Source organism: Tribolium castaneum, chromosome 2, assembly GCF_031307605.1.
Source record: "Tribolium castaneum strain GA2 chromosome 2, icTriCast1.1, whole genome shotgun sequence".
Classification (NCBI taxonomy): Eukaryota; Metazoa; Arthropoda; class Insecta; order Coleoptera; family Tenebrionidae; genus Tribolium; species Tribolium castaneum.
In genome coordinates this window covers 3,770,788-3,791,210 of record NC_087395.1, presented here as the reverse complement: position 1 = coordinate 3,791,210, position 20,423 = coordinate 3,770,788, and the positions used below count along the sequence as shown (strand labels likewise).

The following is a 20,423-nucleotide window of genomic DNA, read 5'->3' as shown; positions in this document are numbered from 1 at the left end:
TTGACTTTACTTATAATATGGTCGTAGTGAGCCACAAAAGTTAGTTTGCTATCTAACAGGATACCAAGGTCCTTTATAACTGATGCAGAGGGAAGACACACACCATCTAACAGTAAAATTGGCGAAGAAGGAATGACTTTTCTATTAAAATTGATAAAAACACATTTGTTTGCATTTAGAATCATATCATTCTCCCTGCACCAATCAGTTAAAAGATCTAGATCTGTCTGAAGAGAAACAACATCATCAGTTTTTTTTATTGCTTTGTACAACTTGAGATCATCCGCAAAAAGTCTATAACTACAACTGAGATAGTCATGAACGTTATTAATGTATAGTGAAAATAGTAAAGGGCCTAATACTGAACCCTGAGGGACGCCTGATGGAATAGAGTGAGGATTAGAAAAAGAGTGACTAATCTTGACTTGCTGCGTTCTCCCGATAAGATAAGTTCTTAACCAACCTAGAAGCGGATTACCAATTCCATATGAAGCTAATTTATGTAGTAAAATTGAATGATTAATCTTGTCGAAAGCTTTACTAAAGTCAGTGTACACAGCATATACCTCTAGTCCCTCACTTATATATTTAATTGTTTTATTGACGTACCCCAACAAATTAGTTGTAGTAGACCGCCTCGGAAAAAATCCATGTTGTTGAGAAACTATTATGTGTTGAAATGAAGAAGTCAATGACTTGCAGATTATGGACTCAAATATTAAACTAGGAATTGACAAAATAGAAATAGAACGATAATACCACTCTTGTGCACAGGAACCACATGACCCCATTTCCAAAATGATGAAAAGATACCAGAACTCAGGGAATGAGTAAATAAGAGCTTAAGTGGTAGAACTAGCGATGCACTACATGACTTATAAAAAACGGCAGGAAGGCTTTCAGGACCGGGACCCTTGCTAAGGTCTGATTTAGAGCCAAAACGATACTAGACACATCAAAACTTACATTATTAATAAGAGCAGTCTGTTTACTATTAAAGTTGGAATTAAGAAACTTATTAGAATTATAAAATGATGAAAAGAAAGCGCTAAAAGCGTTACAAATATCTTGATTATCGTACAGTAAATTATCACTAAACATCATAGGCACCGGTACGGAATTCGTTTTTGTTTTATTACGAACAAAGTACCAAAATTTAGATGGATCACTCAATAACCGATTTTTAGTATCATTTATACAGGATGTCCCAAAATTGGCGGAACAGATTAGCAGAGAGGTGTGGCCTATGGTCCAGAAACATCAAAAAAATATTTTAAAAAATCCATCTTTCTTAGTTTTTAAGATATTTGTTTATTTTTAATAGAAAATTTGGCAATATTGCAGTTTTACCTTGATGATCTCGATAGGCATAAAGGTTAGAGTTCCTATATTGGGAGAGTTGGGACACTGAATGTCAATTTTCGAAATTTTGTTTCATATACGTCGGTTGGAATGTGTAAAAAAACAAATTGGGATAGAGATCAGTGGTGTTACACTTGAAATTTGGCGAAAAGTCAAATAAATTTCTCAAATAATGTTTCCATTTTTCATCGACTAACTGCGTTTAGAAATGGTTTAGACTGACAGTCGTCGTCAATTCACTGTTTTTCTTGATATGAACTCCAAATTTTAAAAGAGATTTCTTTGCAAGTACCAGAATTTTACGTCTAAACTCTTCATCATAAACATTTTTTCCTTAACTTTAAGAAATGGTAATCATCGATGAAAGAGAGAGAAATTGAACCTTTCCTGCCAAGTTTTACGTTTATTATTAACAAGCATTTGGAAAAGTGGATTGTCTAAATAATGTTATGTACAAAATCTATGAGATTTTAGGAATCTGTCTATGCATTTATAAAATACGTAGGTACTTGAACCCAAAATTGGTTCTAATTTTTAGGAAAGTTGAACCTGTCACTACTTGGCCGCCTTTAGCATCTACGTGAATTTTAGATTCTGTTTCAAATTATAAAGTTATTGGGAATTCACGATTTTGTTACGTTTTTCATACGAGAACACCTTCAATATCATTTTTTAGAAAATTTAAAAAGACGACAGGAAATATGAAGGGTTCTTGATGACCAATTTTTGGGACGAGATGTTCAACTAAAAATTGTGACTGAAAAAAAAGCATTTTTAGCATTGAAGTATGTTTTAAGTTATGTATTTAATATTAAATAAATATCGAAAAATTTTAGAAATGTAAACGTTAATATTAGTAGGTATTCAATTGTTTTCTTTTTTTAAATAGTAATCCCAAAATTTCTTTGTTTTCTACGTCCCTGGTTAAATTTGACGTAAAATTATGTCATTTTATGCATTTGACAAAAATTATAACCTTGAAATTATTTTCGACATAAACCTCTGACATAAGTTACTAACAAAAATTTTAATAAAAAAGGATAGAAATATATACCTTATCCACATAATACAAAATTGGCTCGGTTTGACGTTCAGTGTCCCAACTCTCCCAATAAAGGAACTCTAAAAAAGGTGACCTCTTAAGTTCATGGAAACAATATCCACGTGCCCCAACAATAATGCAATAATAAAAACTATGGAAACCATATAATAGCAACAATAAAAACCAGACTTCACAAGTCACAAAATCGTTTCAAAACGTCAATGTAAATATGACAGTTTAATGGTAAAACGAAAATCCGTCTTAATACAGCTTTGCCGCAGCCCTACGACGCTTTTGTTCTTGTGGTAACAATGGTCGAAAACATGCAACTTTGGCCTGGTACGGTAAGACCAGAGCAGACGGTTTTAAAAAGTGGTTTCTACATCCGGTTTGAATCTTTGGACCTTTATGCTGACAAAATAAAAAAAAATAGCAAACATTTTTGTTTACAGGCATCAACGCCTTAACCGACTACAAACAAAAAGCTAAGGCAAAACTCAAAACTCGGAATTTATTACTTAATTTTTTGTGGAAAAGTTCATCATGTTCAATAACTTGTTTATTTAAATTAGATTAGATTGTTATAACAATTGTTCAAAATTTTCTCTGTGTTGATCTCTGCACGTTTCTAATCTTCTAATAAGATTGTTTTGAACCCTTTTAAGCATATCTTCCGTCACAGAATGAGCTGCATCAAAAATTCGTTGTCTCAGATCATCTTCGTTTAATACTGGCGTCTTGTAAACTTGAGATTTGACATGTCCCCACAAAAAAAAGTTTAGTGGAGTCAAGTCAGGTGATGTAGGTGGCCACTGAAATGGCCCACCTCTACCTATCCATCTTTCTGGAAAATTTTCATCCAACCAGTTTCTCACGGGCAAAGCATGATGAGCTGGAGCACCATCCAACTGAAGCCACATGTCATTCATTAAAGCTAGAGGAAGATCTTCGACTAAATTTTTAAATCATCTCTTAAATGTTGGTGGTGACTAGGGCGAATTACATGAGGGTTCTCTAGAGCATAGTAATGACTATTTCTTGTATTAAAAAATCCGTCCCTAGAAAAATTTGCTTCATTAGTCCATAAAATTTTTTGGCTGAAGTTTGGTTCCTGCTGGATTTGCTCCAACAACCAGTTACAAAAATTTTCTCGTTTTGGCAAGTCCGTGGGTGATAAAGCCTGAACCTTGGTATAGTGAAAAGGATGCAAACGTTCATCTTTAATTATCTTTCCAACTAAACTTTGGGAAATCTCTAACATATTGGAGATTATGCGGGTGGATGTTGTTGGGTTTTGGTCTACCAAGTCCAGAACAGCTTCTTCCACTTCAGGAGTTCTTGAAGTTCTTGGTCGCCCTCGATCTCGGTAAAATGGCCCAACTGGATCTACGCGTCCTGTTTCACGAATTCGTTGGTCAAGCCTTCTAAAAGTGTTGCTACTAGGTTGCCTTCTTAATGGGTATCTCTCTCGATAAAGCACAGCAGCAGCGTTTGCATTGTTTCTGCATTCACCCAATATTAAATGCATATCAGCATATTCATTGTTGGAAAACATTTCAAACAAAGAAAAACCACAATATTGAAAGCAAAAAACGACTAAACGGAACGACCTTAACAAGAACTCAACAAGAATATTACTTGTGGAATAAAAATCAAAGAAAACTAAAAAATTAAGTGAAAAGAACAACGGTTTACTTTTTCAAACGAAAACTTGAGAAAATTCAATGCTAGTAAGGAAGACTCGGAAGATTTTTATGGCGGTGACAATTATCAGACAATTCTGATCAATGACTGATGACAGATTGATCAGACAGTTGACTATCAGTTCCACTTAAAGCAATTTTGATGCGTTATTGGGAATAAGTTCATTGTCATAAGCGTTGTTAATGGCAATGTTGCCGCATATTTTTTCAGGTAAAATGGTTAAAAAATAAATAGCTGTAAAAGCTACAGACAATACCGTAAAAAGCTGTAACTTGGAATATAACTTTTTTATTTCTTTTTCTAACAAACCGCATTTAAAAAATACATGAAATTTTTGTAGGTGCTGAACTAAGTGAGGTCAAATGTTCCAACTTGAAACCTCCATTACAGCTTAATTAAAAAAGATAGAATTTTTTTAACATTTTTTCTATATTCTCTAAACAGTACCTATTAGTGTACCACATATCTGTTCCGCCAATTTTGGGACACCCTGTATAGTCGTCGTAGGCGTTATAAATCGCTATCTTACATAGTTTTCTTAAATTTGCAAAATTGATATACGCTGCATAACTGCCGGTAATTTTGTAGTTCTTATGAGCTAGTTTTTTAAATTTAATAAGCTTAATAACACTGCTAGTGAACCATGGAGTTTAAGTAGAGGATATTCTGGACCTCACTGGAACAAATATATCACGAGCCTTATAGAGGTGATCATAAAAAATAGAAACAGCACCATTAATGTCACAGTTAAGTTCAGATTTTACTCAAAAACGATGAGTTGTATCGAAATAACACAAGAGACTATTTTTGTGTAAAAAACTACGGAATTTACGTGAAACGCCCCCAATTAAAAATGTTTACATTTGATCTCCAAGTTTGATTAGGCGTGTATATGTTATAAACTGTACCAAATTTTGTAATTTTATCTGTAATAGTTTCTGAAATATTGAGGAAAACCTACTAAAAGAAGCACTCTTTTGAGAGAGTGTAGCTCCCTTACTAAGTATTTTTCCGTACATGTTTATTGAAAACTTTTGGCTTAAAACTGAATGTTCTACCATCTGTTTGAATTTGTAATAATAAAAACGGAACACCCAGTATACGTTAAAATCTACGTTTATTGAGGAATCTAGTGCAAAAAATGAAGTTTCTAGCTTTATTCAGATGGAAAATATGACGATGTAATTACAAAAATTCCGCAATTTTAGTTTTTCAAAAATTTTCAGAAAAACGTCTTTTTCATAATCAAGACAATTCCAAATCGAAATGCGACCTACAGAATAAAATTTAGTAGAAAATTTTACACAAGGATCAGTTTTCAGTTCGAGTCCGGACCAGCTTCTCTTAAACTATTAAACTATTAAACAAATAATACATTAAATTTGCAAGCAAACTAACAAATTTGTTTTTAACCTTTTCTCAAATTGTTTTATTTGTTACTTCTCTTAAGATTTATTTTACTACTACTACTACTACCATATTGGTGAAACCGTGTCATAATCAACCATTTACAACAAAAAATCCTCAATTATTTCAAAGGTTGACATGCAATTTTTGATGATTTAAGAATGCGCGTGTTATTTTTATTTTGGGTGTTTGTGTCAATGTTTTGTTCTAGCATAGTTTTAGCAATAGTCAACTTGTAATCTGAATGTTAAATCTTTTTATTTAGATGCCATAAAAATTGCCCTCCAGTAGCCGCCGAAACAGTGACAGGAACTTCAACATTTCTCGAAGCATCCTGTCGTCAAAGTTGTAAATTTGTGACGGATAACGATCTTGTCTGGACAATAATATCTAAAACAAATCCAAAATTTACTTTTAACTACAAGACTGGCACCCGGTTTGGTAGACAGGGTCGCAAATTTGTTATTAAAGAAAACGTTTTAAAACCCGGCATTTACAACATAAGCGTTACTTTAAAAGCCGGACATAAAAGAAAGGGATATTCGAGTATGATTATAGAATACGTAGGATCTCCTGAAGTCAAAGATTGTCAAGTAACACCTAAAAAAGGCGAATCACTCAAAACGTCATTTTCGTTCAAGTGCGTTCAATCACCGCCTAATCAACGAAACCATTACAAATTGGAGTATGTGGACACTAAAGGTATATTATAACTACTCATGCTATATGCAAATTTTTATTGAAATTTATCTTTCACAGATTCATCGAAAACTGTGACGGTTACTGAAGGTTATTACCCTGACGTTTTTGGAGAGAAATTTGTGCTGCCACCTTCTACAAACAAGAAACTTGAACTGACAATAACTCTAGGCAGCCATAAGCCAACAACCGTTCTCCTTAATGTTGAAGTGACTCCAGGTCTAACTAATAAACCTTCAACAGAAGTAATAAAAATAGTCAACAATCTGTACAGTGGCACAACACAAAGTCAGTCAATTAAAGAATTAGCAAAGAGCTCAGATCCGGTTGAGAGAAAAAAAGCAATGCAAATCATGACTTCTCTGGTCGAAGAACTTACAGATACTAAAAATGATGATCCAGTTTTTAATGACTTTATTCGAACTTTAAAGATCCAAGCCACCAAAGACCTACTTGATGTAAGTTTTCGAATGATTTTGCATTTTAGATGTACAGGATGTCCGGAAAGTCGCACATCATTGGGCGATGCTTTAGACTCTAAGAAAAATGTTAAAAAAAATCTAATGCCCTGTTGCACAAAAGATAATTGGGCATTAACAAAGCGTTAATCGTCCATCAAAAATTTTGTGCAACACAAAACCCTGCTGACGGCTGATTAATCTCTCATCAAATATTTGATGAACGTCAACGATAATTGTCAATTAATCATTGATTAACTCTGTTTTCCGTTCACAAACGCAAATCAAGGCAAATGTCATAGTTAATCAGTGATTAACGAATCATCAATTTGATGGCCGAACGACGGGCGATTAATCTCTGATTAACCGTCTTTAACACTTGTTGTTTGAGAATTTAAGGTGTTTATGATAAAATTTCATTAACTAAACTGAACCATTACCTAAGGGGTAAGACAATAACAAGAATTAAAGAAGAAAACCTTGAATTTATTTTATTGGATGAGAATGGTTATGTGCAAATGACTGAAGTGTCTGAGAGGCCTTGCAGAAAATCAGAGATCTTGAGAATCTGTTTGAGATGTTGGTTAACCATGAGTGTAAAAAGCGCTTTAGTTTAAATAAAAACCAGAGTAAAAATTGCACCAAAACGCAACTAATCAAATCTCGCAGTGCACAAACAAAATTTTAAATTTTTTTGCGTTTTTGGTTTTTTGTCTTTTGTAGAACATTTGTAGGGTTATCACAGAAAGTCACAACACAACTCGCTCACACATGAATTTATATCGTTTGTTCAATGAACAATTCGAGGAATAACTCATTTTTTAACCAATAACATGTTATCTACTTTATTGCTTCCCAATGTGCCAATGCGCATGATTCACTTTTAAACAGCAGTTCTAATAACTTAACAAAAAAATGCAAAAACTTTTTTAGTTTTAGTTGAAATAAAACCCCAATGTTTAAATCAAGATTTATTGATTTTGGTAATAAACACGAGTAGATTCCTTTACGCCCTAACTTCATCTACCCTTAAGGCTATTCCCTTGTTTCGCCTTCAGGAATCGCTTCTTGGTACCTCCTTGGCACTTAGTGGCAAGGCAAAAACCTCCGAAAAAAGAAAACTGGAGAGTTCGCGAACACGTCAAAATTTCACAACGCCAATTTCGCTTCTTGCACCCTTTAGGTCAAGAAATTTTCCATAAACTCATATCACTAGAATTAACAAATCAACACAAGACCACAAACATCATTTTTGGCACCATAAATTGTCTGCACCATACAGAACTTTCTGAGTTAAATCGTCCAGTAAAGCACTGAGTAAAACCCACAGTCCGAGAAAACACAATTCGGAAGTAAAATTACCGTTGGGGGCGCCACTGAGCTAGGTCGACAACAGTAACCATAAATGACGGGAAAATGTTTATTCGTATATTTTGAGCGTTGTACGAATTTTGGGGCTTCACAATTATTGCATTGCCTATGCGGAATGATTATTATATCTTTGATGAAAGAAACTTATGTTGACAAATGAGAGATGACGAGGAAAACACGAATAACGAATGACTGTTTGGTTCACTTTTTTATTGGAAAATTATTACAAAGACATTGAAAAGCCTACCTTTTGGCATAATTTACGTTTAAATGTATCAGCGTTTGTTAATTTTTATTGTAGCTTTGTAGATTTACCGCAGCATTTCATTATTTTTTCAGTGGAAAATTCTAAGCTAAAATTCACACACTTCACTAATTTATTGATTTCTTGAGCCAAACTTTGTGTTCGCTGTGATCCATTACTTATAATCTTTAATTAGACAACTGTTTGAAAACACTTTATAATCAAAATCTAAATATTTTTTACTTTTTATCCACTTTAAAGTTCCGACAATAAACACTTTATACCACGAAAAACTACAGAACCAAAGTCAACGCTAGTATTTACCACCACGTACTTTTAAAGTGATTCTTTCTATTGTAAGTAATTAACACTATACACGCAAATTGTTGAACAATTCATTAAATGTCAGTTAAATGTCGAATTTAAAATTTCTCTACTGTTTTCGACATAGTTCAAAAGTCATCACCAGATGGCGTCTAGTTGATTTTATTTCTGAATATTAATAAAAAAAATCATGCTGTCAAATGTGTATCAAATGACAAATTCAAGGCGTAAGGCCTTGTTGCCAAATTGTTTTTTTGCTAATGGATGATTGACGAACCATCATATGATGGCCGATTAATTTGAGTTTTGTGCAACCGGGCATAAGTCTTTTATTGTTGAAGATATGATGAAGCAAAGAGTAAAAATTATTTGCCAAAAATGAGGGTGTTTGCACTACTATTTTGGATCCAAATTCATTTGAGGTATAATTGATATTGAATAAAAGAACTTTATAACATAAAAACTGAAGAAACTTTTCCTAATTCTTTAATAAATGTTAACAAAATGTTTGAGTCAACAATGATGATAAATCTGGCAACACTTAGCACAAACCATTGTTGTTCAGATAAAACCATGGTTACAGTGCTTGTTTATAATAGAGTTTCTATATTGTAACTTTGACAACAAAGTTTAAACAATTTTTTTCATAGGAACTTGTAAGTCAGTTTTGACCCAAAAGATGGTCCAAGACTTTTGATTTTGAATTATCCTGTATGTTGCTAACGGTTATATGCATCCGCACTCTGAAAGCTCCTGAACTTCAAAACTGGAATTTAATTTCATTCTAAAATATTTTTCCAATAATTGTTTTTTTTTTCAATTAAATAATTTCTGAAATATTCTGCTCTATAGTCGCCAATCTAATTTATGAGTTCGGCCTGTAGTCTTCTCCTACAACAGTAAACAACCTCTTTCTATTCGATTTTATTTATGTAGGGTATATAGGATGTAAGCGAAATAAGTACATTAATTTTATCCAGTGGTAGAACTCATCAAGACAAAGACTTTTTCTATGTACCAGTTTTTTTTAAATCTAATATAATATAATCTAATCAGTATTTCTGGATCAGTCGTAGAAAAACAACAACGTTTTACGACATTCGACCAAAATTTAAAAAATATTACTATAGGCAGGTTGTTTGAAGCCAACATGTAAGGGCGAGTGAAGTGAGGGGCAAGAGGAAGTTTACTCCTTGTTCAATTTCCGCTCGTATTCAAGGGGCAAACAATTGAAAAAACATTACGAGTTTCAGAAATAATTTATGTATTCGAGTTAAAAAAAATTGCCTTAGTTAAAGTACTTCTAATTCTATCTTATGACATGTAGTCAGAGTTACAATATTCAAAAATATTCAGTATCAAAGCGGAAAATCAGAATACGTTACGACGCCACTGGTGTGTTTCCATATTTAGGTTAACACGTGTATTTTCTTACTTACGGATGACATTACCGATAAATAAGCCTTTGAGAATACTTTCTCCTGTATATTTACACGCAAGAACCAAATTTTACCCATTCACAATAAGTTTATGGTATCATTAAAATTGTCGTTTCGTCTGTGAGTGTCAGTGAAAAATTAAAACGTTTTCCAACATGTATTTCTTGTTTGGTGAATATGCTGGAAATGCAAGTGAAGCCGCTCGTCAGTACGCCGTACAATAGCCAAATCGACGGCATCCAGACACAAACGTTATTCTTAGACTCGACCATAGAATGCGAACAACTGGTCGTTTGGAGCCTTTACCAAGAGAACTTGGTCGGCCCAGAAGTACGAAAACCGTTGCTGCAGAAGATGCAATTTTAGAGGAAGTCCAGAACCACACTACAATTAGTATAAGAGAACTTGGCCGCAAACTTGAACTACCCAAATCAATCGTCCACGAAGTGCTAAAATCGGAAAAAATGCACTAAAGTGCAGGCGCTTCGTGAAGAAGAACTTATTGTCGATGGCATCTTCAACAAATAGAAGAAAATAGGGATTTTATGAAAAGTGTTTTGTGGACAGATGGGGCAACGTTCACGCAGGACAATAATCATTATTGGACCACTGAAAATCCCAGAGTAATGCGTGTGATGGGACTTCAGGACCGCTTTTCAGTTAATGTTTGGGCAGTAATATTAAATAATCACATTCTTGGTCCTTCATTCTTTCCCTCCGAGTTGACGGAAATGTTTTTCTGAATTTTTTAACGGGCCCTTTCCAAGCAATGTTAGACGAACTTCCTTTGGTAGCTATCCAAGTCCTTCAGTGGTTGCAGTTGGATGGAGCTCCAGTAGATTTTTCGGTTGAAGTTAGGGAATGGTTAAACCGATGATGTTTAACACCACCGTTAAACCTAAATTTTGAAAATCGTTGGATCGGAAGAAGTGGTCCTATAGCCTGGCCGCCACGCTCTCCTGACCTTACACCATTAGGATTTTTTTGTGGGGACATTTAAAAAATATGGTTTACCGACCTGGAGTCCCTGAAACTCGTGAGAATTTGGTAAACCGAATTCGTGCCGCTAGTGCTACAATCACTCCGGAAATATTTCAAACGGTGCATGCTAATATTTCTCGTCGAGCAAATGCTTGCCTCTAAGTAGATGGACAAAACTTTGAGCATTTATTGTAATTTTTTAGTGTATTGTTTTAGTTTTGATTCTACTAATTTTTTCTATTTTGTTTATTCGTGTTTAAAATATTACAATAAATAACGATGTCCACCGTTCTGTTTATTTGTGTTTAAAATATTACAATAAATAAAACTGTCCACCGCTCTGTTGCATTCAATAACATAAATAAAAATTACGATAATGGGCGAACTAATCCGACTACTACATACTACAACGGCGTAAGCAGTGGTTTGAACACTATAAATTAAATGTGTTTAACGTCTTGTAATGGTATCCAAGACTTCAATTATAATTTTTAATTTCAGTTTTTATGTGTATCTTCGAGCAGTGTTGCCTTTTTTCAAAATTTGTGTAGGCTCGGATGTAAAAACGGTGCATGTGGGATTTTTTTTTAACATTTTTTCAGTACTTTCAACGAGGTGCGCGACTTTCCGGACACCTGTATAACAACAATTTGTAGACACCTGCTACAAGAGCTTCTAATATTTTGAAAATCGGTGAAACGTTAACGAGATTGAATGATTTTAAGTCTCCACCACAAACAGATACAGAAATTGCCAAAATAGCAACAAGTGTGTGTGACACGATAACAGACAAGATGCTGAAAGTGATGCAGAAGAAGAAAAATGTTCTTACCATGTCTGACAAATCGAAATCACTTGCCAGGTTTGTTGGCAGAGTATTGGAATTACAAATTACATTTTGCCCAATACTGTTAGTTGGCAAATTTCTTAACCGATTAACAAATATTTTATGTTTAGGTTTGTGTCTCGGTGTTTAAAGTCGCATGCTAAAGAAAATCTCAAAATACTAGAACCTGTGAAACTAAATGTTTCAAGTAGATTTCCTCCTGCTAAGAAGAAGGTGGATCAATCAGTGCTGACTGAAAGTTATCCCGATTATGAAGACCATGGTCCAAACTATTACAATGACCTTAATAATGTAAGTTAACTATTTGTTTGATCATAGTTTCACTTGTGCACTAGTTAAGAAACGCAACTGGGAAAACTTTAAATGCGTCCATGAAAATGGCAAAAGCACTCGCATTTACAACAGCCATCGGCGAAGGTGTCATAAAAACTGAAGGAGAATACGACACAACACTCGTTCTCAAAGACTTAGGAAAGGAAATAGCTGTCACTAAATTGGCTTCGGACGGAGTTGTTTTAATTCCCTCTCAAGATTTTGCCAACGAAACTCACTCCTTTGACGTTTTGGTAACTTGTAGCAAAATTTAATTGAATTTACGAAAAAAAAATTTAGTTGACAATCTGGAAGCAAGATATATTATGGTGGAACCCAAACCACACTTGTGTCGCGACAAATATAGCAATTGTCCAGTTTTGGCATTCAACTTGCAAGAAACGTATTTATGAGTTTTTTCAACCAGTTGAGATTTTTTTTGCTAAAAGACCTGGTTTTGTTTTTGCTGAAAAAACAAGAAATCGTACTTTTAGAATTTTGAAGGATTGTGGAAGATCTTCTTGTCCACAAGTGTTACAGTTTGCTGTCCCGAAAAGGAGGACGCTGCATGTTCAGTTTTTTGCGTTTTCACAAACAAGTTCTTTAAAAGTAGGTAAAGTTTTATGTTTTATTTGAGTTAATTGTTGTTTGAAACAGTTTATAACAACCTATTTTAAATTTCCAACTATGGACGATTTTGGCAACGGTACTGTTAATGAATTTGACAGCCTAAACACTTCGTTTGTTAATAGAAAAGACTACGATGTCTTAGTGTACGTTGGAATCGTGTCTGTGGATAACAAGTCATCAACTCCAATAAAGTACAACGTACATTCGAAAGTAACAAACTGTATTCGATGGAGTATGAAAGCAAATCAATGGAAGCTGACATGTTATGTACGTAGATGTAATTTTTAAAGATTTGTTTATTTTTGTCTAGAGAAACTATTTAAGCTTTTTCGCTTACCTTATTTTTTTTCTTTTGCTGACTTTTCATTCCTTTTCCCTCCATTCTTTTTCTTTTCTAATTAATTGCTGTATTGATGATATAGTTTTTTCAACCACTATGAAGATTTCAATAATTATACCAAGATTTAAAAAAGGTGATCCTAATGACATAACCAATTATCGTCCAATATCTTTGTTGCCCATTTTTTGCAAAATAATTGGAAGGCTACTTGGATAAAATGAAATTCTCTTTCCAAATAATTTTGGATTTTAATGGCTATTAAAAACGACAAAATTAAGGCAAATGATAACTTTATAAAATCCTCTAAAAACAGTTCTGGTGCCATGTGGACTGTAATAAATTCAAAACGTCGTCGGAACATAAACTGTGATATGAGTGACTGTGATATTACTGCAGATGATTTTAATGTATATTTTACTAATGTTGCGAAAACTGTGATAGATAAAGTTCCAAAATCTGACTGTGATCCTATTGTATTTACAAGTATGTGTTATAACAATAATGTAAAAGTCCCGCATTTTGGTTCTTCAAGTAAGAGATGCAATTATTGTTCTGAAAAATAGTACGAGTAAATATTGGTATGGTTTCAGTAAAGATATTGTGAAAACAGTAAAGGACGTTATTTTGTCTCCTCTTACTAAATTAATTAATTACTGTATAAGAACATCTACTTTTCCTAAATGTCTTAAAAAATCTAATAACACCTGTTCATAAAAAATCTGACAAAAATGATATTAACAGTTTTTGACCCATTTCGTTAACACCAATATTTTCAAAAATACTAGAAAAAGTCTTAGTCCAGCAATTGACACGGCACTTTGAAGATAACAATTTGTTGTGTCCACATCAGTTTGGTTTCAGAATACAAAGAAGCACAGTTGATGCCATTACGGACTTTACGAACGAGATTCATGATTGTTTTGAAAATGCAAAGTTTGCAAAAGCCACATTCCTTGATTTAAGTAAGGCATTTGATTGTGTTTCTCATACCATATTAGTTCGCAAGATGTTCTACTATAATATGCTTCCAAATAGTTGCAAATTGTTATCTTCGTATGTAAGTGATCGACAACAAAGTGTCAACTTTAAAAATAGTGTGTCTGAGAGTCTTCCTGTCGAGTGTGGTGTCCCTTAAGGATCTGTCTTGGGTCCTTTACTTTTCTTAATATAGGTTAATGACTTTCCATATTGTTTAAAGAACACCAAAGTGACATTATTTGCGGATGTTACGTCACTACTCAACAGTGGTGAGACCTTGGACACAGCTACAGCAAACAGTGATCAAGCGAAATTGTTGGCCAGCAAATGGTTTTCTTCGAATCAACTGGGCTTGAATACAACAAAAACAGTTGATATGTTGTTTACATTAAAAAACTGCAGTAACATTGATGAAAGTTTCAAAAGGTATACTAATATATTTAGGTATCACTATAGATGACAAGTTACTATGGGACCATCAAGGTAACACGCTTGCAACGAAACTAAGCAAATTAACATTTTTATTTAGACAGTTAGTGAACAATATATCTCTATCAACTGTTAGAGTTGCATACTTTGCCCTTGTTCAGTCAGTTCTTTCATATAGTATTCTAATTTGGGGCCATTCTTCTTGTCGGCATCGATTGTTCTCATTACAGAGACGAATAATTCGAATTATAAGTGGTTTAGAATATCGAGCAGACTGTAGATCTACTTTTAGAACTCAAAAAATTTAGACTTTACCATCATTATATATATGCCACTGTCTGCTTTATGTGAAACAAAGTACCCAAACTTTTCGATACCATTCTGAAAACCATGCTTATAATACTCGTATTGGTGACAAACTCATTCCAAAATTCATTAGCCTAAAAGGGAACCAAACTGGACCAAGACATTATTGCACTAAATTTTATATGTTGTCAACTAGTTTTTGTAATTTACCTTTATATGTTTTTAAAAGAAAGCTAAAATATTTTTTAATTGTGAATTTGTGTCTATGACTTTGATGAATATTTTCGCTGTAATTTTAGTGACTTGTAAGTTTATTTTTTGTTTGTTTGTACGTTTCTTAGTTTATTGACTTGTATTATGATACACTGTTTTTAGATACCAAAAAAAGATCGTAAACGTTCTTCTACTTACTACATTAGCGGTTATTAAATGTTGTTGATTGTATCGAAAGTAAAAAATATTATATGGCACTATTTCTTGATCTTAGTAAGGCTTTTGATATTGTTTCTCACGTTCCGCTAATTAGAAAACTATTTTGCTATAATTTTAGTTCTTGCTGCATTGATCTAATTCAGTCTTACTTAAGTAATCGCTTTCAAAAAGTTAGCGTAAATGGTAAATCTTTTGCTGAAATTAGAGTTAAACATGTTGTCCCACAAACGTTCTTTATAGGGCCACTTCTATTTCTTTTGTATATTAATGATCTGCAAATATTTGTACCTGAGGTTAATTCAATACACTTTGCAGATGACGCTAATATTAATATAGGTCTGTCTGACTTCTGTTTACTCTGTCTTAAGTCGCGTATGTCAGTACAGTACGAGAAAATCCAAAATTGGTTGATTTCAAATAAGCTACCCTTAAACCAGGATATAACTATCAAAATGATTTTCACCCTAAAAAAAAACTACAAGTGATAGAATTGAAAGCACAGCTTTCGAAGTTTTGCTAAAAAAAATCAAAACTTAAATCAAGTCCTTTTATACGATTGAGGTACATTTTCATAGAAGTTTTTATGATCTATGATGTACCTACACTTTTCTTGATCTATACAAAATACTTTGTATTCTTCTTCTCATTCTTCTTCTTCTTCTTCTTATTATTATTGTTATTATTATTATTGTTATTATTATTATTATTATTATGATTATTATTATTATTATTATTATTAATACCTTTCCTTTTTTTCCTCTAAAAATTACCGCGATATAGGTACATGTATACGCATTTCTTCTAGCCTGGAGACAATGGAAATAGTACTATGGTCGATTGTATGTGCTACCATTTCTCTGCCATTGCTGGATATTTTGAAAACATAAAGTTTCTGGAAAAAGCAATACAAGCCCCAAACTTGAAATTAAAACTTGTTTCAAACCAAATTATTTGCATAACAGTTGCTGTGACAATGTTTCTATTTTGCTCTCTTTTACTATTAATTTTGTTACCAAAAAAGGTATAAAATAATGTTTACAAAATTCAATGTTTAATTTTTTTTTAGAAAATTAATGTGTATTATTTAGCTGATAATAATACAAAGCATCGCTTTGCGTATCTATTGACTGTTAAAACCGGATTCAGAGTCGGTGCTGGTACTTCATCTAATGTAACTATTAAACTCCATGGAGCAAAGAAATCTAGTGAGGTTTGTATTAAAATGCAGGTTAATTTAAGGCTCATTTACCGACTTGTAGCCACATGTCTTGAATTATCCTGACCCCAAAAAGTCGTTACTTCAATCATTCGGAGAAGATATGTTTCTGCTAAGTACAGAAAGCAGTTTAGGTGAACTTAAAGAAATGGAACTATGGTTTGATTCACTCGGAGTGAATCCCACATGGTATTATAGAAAAAGTCAGAATAATTTATACACAAATAATTTTCAGGCGTTGTCGCGACATTTACGTCTTCGATATGCAACAACATAATGAATGGCGATTCAAAGTCGAAACCAAATTTTCTGTCGTAAAAGGTATCACTTATTGTGCGGTCCAACCGTTCAGAGAAGAAAAATCAATATTACTGAATAAAAACAAACTAAATTTGTCTCAAAGATTTCACGTTTGGAACTTGTGTCAAAAAGAGGAACACATTTCATATCTTCAGAAACTAACCATTATCTTGTCGACACTTTTAACAATCTATTTCCTCACACTTTTATGTTATGGACTACCAGAAATTCTTCTAAGAGACTGCTTAGACACTTATGTAGCGCTCGAAGTAAATGACTTTACAGTTTTGGTCGCTTTTGTGTCTTCATTTTCTGCGTTTGTGCTTCACTCTTTTTTAATATGGGGCTTTCGGTACTAAACAAATGTGATTGTAAACACACAAGTTTTTATTAATGTTTCAGATTATCTAAATTTCAAAAGTGGAAGAATGATACGGTAGCATTTATTTTGACTATTGCTTGTTGGTAAGTATAAACACATAAATACAGGGTGACCCAGGGGTGTATAATCGGTCTATAACTTTTTTATTATTTAAAATATTGTGATTATGTTTTCATTATCCAATAAAGCGACTTAAAGTCCACAAACTCAAAATGTTTTTATTGTACACAGAGTGTTGTATACAGGGTGGTGAACCAAGGTTATATTTTTTTAAATGGAACATTCTATATATTTTTGCATGATTGGATTTTTCAATTTTTGAAAAATCGCTGCAAAGTCGCCTATGAATATTTTTCGGCAAATTTGCAACAGAAAAATTCAGAATACCTTGTAGTTTTAGGAAATAGTCGACTTTTACTTGAAACACGGAAATAATGTACAGGGTGTGCCAACACGCAAAAAGTTGAATAAATAATTTTTTTAATTAAAACACCAGGTATGTTTTTACACGTATCGATAGCATTTTTCATAAGCTTTCAATTGATATGCGGTTTTTATAGCAAATTTACAATATTTCTTAAAGTGTTCAAAAAAAATAAAAATAATTTTTTATTTATTTTATTATTAATTCTTGATAAGTGAAATTTATTTATGTATCAGGTAATAATTAGATTACTTGTGTAATTAATCACATTAGTACATATCAAAAAATTAATTACCATTTGACTATCAGATTCTAAGCTAACAAATTTTCTTGTAATAAAATATATTTTTTTGAAAAATCTCGAAAAATATTTTAAATTTGCTATGCAAACCTTATACCGTTAGAAAGCGTATCAAAAATGCTATCGATACATTTAATAAAATACAGGGTGTTCCATTTGAAAAAAATAAGTTATTCAACTTTTTGCGTTTTGGCACACTCTGTATATTATCTGCGTACTTTAACTAAAAGTCGTCCATTTGCTAAAAATACCAGATATTCTGAATTTTTCTGTTGCAAATTTATCGGAAAATATTCATAAGCTACTTTGCAGTGATTTTTCAAAAATTGGTTTTTTTATAACGAAAAGTTGAATAATTCCGAAACGTAAAGAGATAGACTCACAATAGTTTATATAAAGTTACAATATTTTTTTGCGTACAATCTAATTATGCAAAAATATATAGGATGTTCCATTTAAAAAAATATAACTTTAGTGCACCAGCCTGTATACAACACCTTGTGCATAATAAAAATATTTTTAGTTTGTGGGCTTTAAGTCGATCTATCGTACAATAAAAACAGAATTGTAATATTTCAAATAGCATAAAGTTATAGACACACTGCTGAGTCACCCTGTACCATCTTATGTTTCTTAAGTTTGGTTTAAACGTCATAAAGTTAGAGAATAGTTAGTTTTTGACTTGACTTGTAAGTAAGTAACACTTCGAAATAAAATTGAATGCCTGATATTGTCGAAAGCTTCTCTTCTCTTCTGTTATATTAAGTTTGAATTTTAATGTAACCAAGTTAGAAAAAAAATTGTGTTTAAGTTATAACTATAGTGAATTGTATTTTAGGTCACTCCTTATTGGTTTAATAATTATTTCAACAACATTTTTGACGGTCTATGGTTTTTGGGTGCCATACTACAGTAGTTTATGTTGGCTTATTTCTTGTCTAATTGGAATAGCCTTTGATATTTTTCTATACGAAATCATATTTGCTGTAATTCAGAATTTGTTCATGAAAAATTCCTTTGTAACAATTGTAAACATAAACGATTTATATAATAATAATTTATTGCAGAAAAAACATAACGTTATAAAATTGTACCAATACATACTGCAGACTAGTGAATACCAGAGAAAGTATTTGCGTAGCAAATTTGGAAATATGATTTTAAGACCTTACTTTAAACACTTGTACAAACCTATAAAGAAAAAACGATTTAAGGTTAGTTTGCAACATTTCCATATTTTTTCTAGCGTTTTTTGTAGAAAGTACAAAAATGGCTGATTCATCGATATTCAATCATTTCCGAATTTGAAGATCTCTTAATGTTTAGCATCTACATCGTTATATTATACGTTGTAGTTTTGGCAAACAAGGACCGACTTATGGTTGTTTCTAAAAATGATATGAGAGACTTGCTTACAGGTTTACACACTAGAAGTATTACGTTTGAAAATTTGGATGAATTGGAAAAGTAAAAATATTTTTATATTTTAACCTAAGAAACAATGTTTTTTGTTTAAGAATCTATGAATACATTAATTTAACTTTAATCGAAGTTCTTCACGCATCAGAATGGTATGACAATTTCTCGATTTACGAACCGGCATTGATGAAAGACGTGGCAAATAAATACCTCGGAGTGGTTCGAATGAGACAGCAGAGAATTGAACCGAATGCATGCGAGGTGGCACCAAGAATGCGTTTCCTAAACACTTCTTGTTGGCCAGAATATTCTATTAGATTCCTCGAAACTAAAACTTTCGGTGTGGGTTGGAAACAATCAGTTAATAATCCTATTGCTGCCACTCATGACCGACTTCGTAATGTTTGGAAATATCAAACTGGAGCAGAAGCGGGCTCTTCTCCTGCCATCGGTAGTTCTCTCGAAATAAAATCTTTTAAGTTTTTTTTTTATTTTAGGTGAATTCGCTACTTACACTGGAGGTGGATATATTTATTATTTGGGTCGTAAAGCGTACAATTCTGTGGCTAATTTTTTGAGAATGTTTCAAGATGAGTGGATAAATCCAGAAACCAGAGTTATTTTTATAGAATTCATGTCATATAATCAAAATTTTAACGTTTTTAATTCAATTCGATTAATGATTGAACAGAGTGCAAGCGGCTACATCCTGAGGGATGTTTCTGTAAGTTTGACAAAAAAATATATTTTTCACCGGCCCCATCCTGCAAATATTCCATGAATATACGTACAGCTTGCACGAGAAGTAATGGTACAGAGTCGACTGTCGGCAGTTGTCGGTTTTCCGACACTGAGAGTGGATGGGTGGAAGCTGAAGGGTTGTGAAAATTGATAAATATTTCGTTCAAAATATAAAAATTTTTGACTATCGCACTTGAATTGTTTAGCAAAAGGAATAAAATAATTGAATTTTTAGTTGAAAAGTCTCATAGAATATACAGTTAAAAACATTAAAAACAAAAGTTTGGCTTGATTCTGGGTTTTTGTACAAAGTCAACAGTTTACAAAATACAACG

At 32.8% G+C, this 20,423-nt stretch overlaps 1 protein-coding gene across 1 annotated transcript in view; it reads left to right on the top strand.

Annotated features, from left to right (window-relative positions):
- LOC107398588 (uncharacterized) overlaps window positions 1-20,180 on the top strand; it is a 35,242-nt gene extending 15,062 nt beyond the window's left edge. Inside the window, exons 5-21 of the mRNA XM_064355072.1 lie at window positions 5,781-6,217; window positions 6,275-6,672; window positions 11,688-11,893; window positions 11,989-12,169; window positions 12,214-12,444; window positions 12,491-12,799; window positions 12,848-13,087; window positions 16,111-16,326; window positions 16,372-16,515; window positions 16,565-16,710; window positions 16,757-17,173; window positions 17,224-17,286; window positions 18,767-18,947; window positions 18,996-19,142; window positions 19,187-19,395; window positions 19,446-19,798; window positions 19,845-20,180. Coding sequence (XP_064211142.1) covers window positions 5,781-6,217; window positions 6,275-6,672; window positions 11,688-11,893; window positions 11,989-12,169; window positions 12,214-12,444; window positions 12,491-12,799; window positions 12,848-13,087; window positions 16,111-16,326; window positions 16,372-16,515; window positions 16,565-16,710; window positions 16,757-17,173; window positions 17,224-17,286; window positions 18,767-18,947; window positions 18,996-19,142; window positions 19,187-19,395; window positions 19,446-19,798; window positions 19,845-20,128 — 4,162 coding nt within the window. The 3' untranslated portion in view covers window positions 20,129-20,180. The remainder of the gene's footprint in view (window positions 1-5,780; window positions 6,218-6,274; window positions 6,673-11,687; window positions 11,894-11,988; window positions 12,170-12,213; window positions 12,445-12,490; window positions 12,800-12,847; window positions 13,088-16,110; window positions 16,327-16,371; window positions 16,516-16,564; window positions 16,711-16,756; window positions 17,174-17,223; window positions 17,287-18,766; window positions 18,948-18,995; window positions 19,143-19,186; window positions 19,396-19,445; window positions 19,799-19,844) is intronic.
- Window positions 20,181-20,423: the final 243 nt, after the last annotated feature.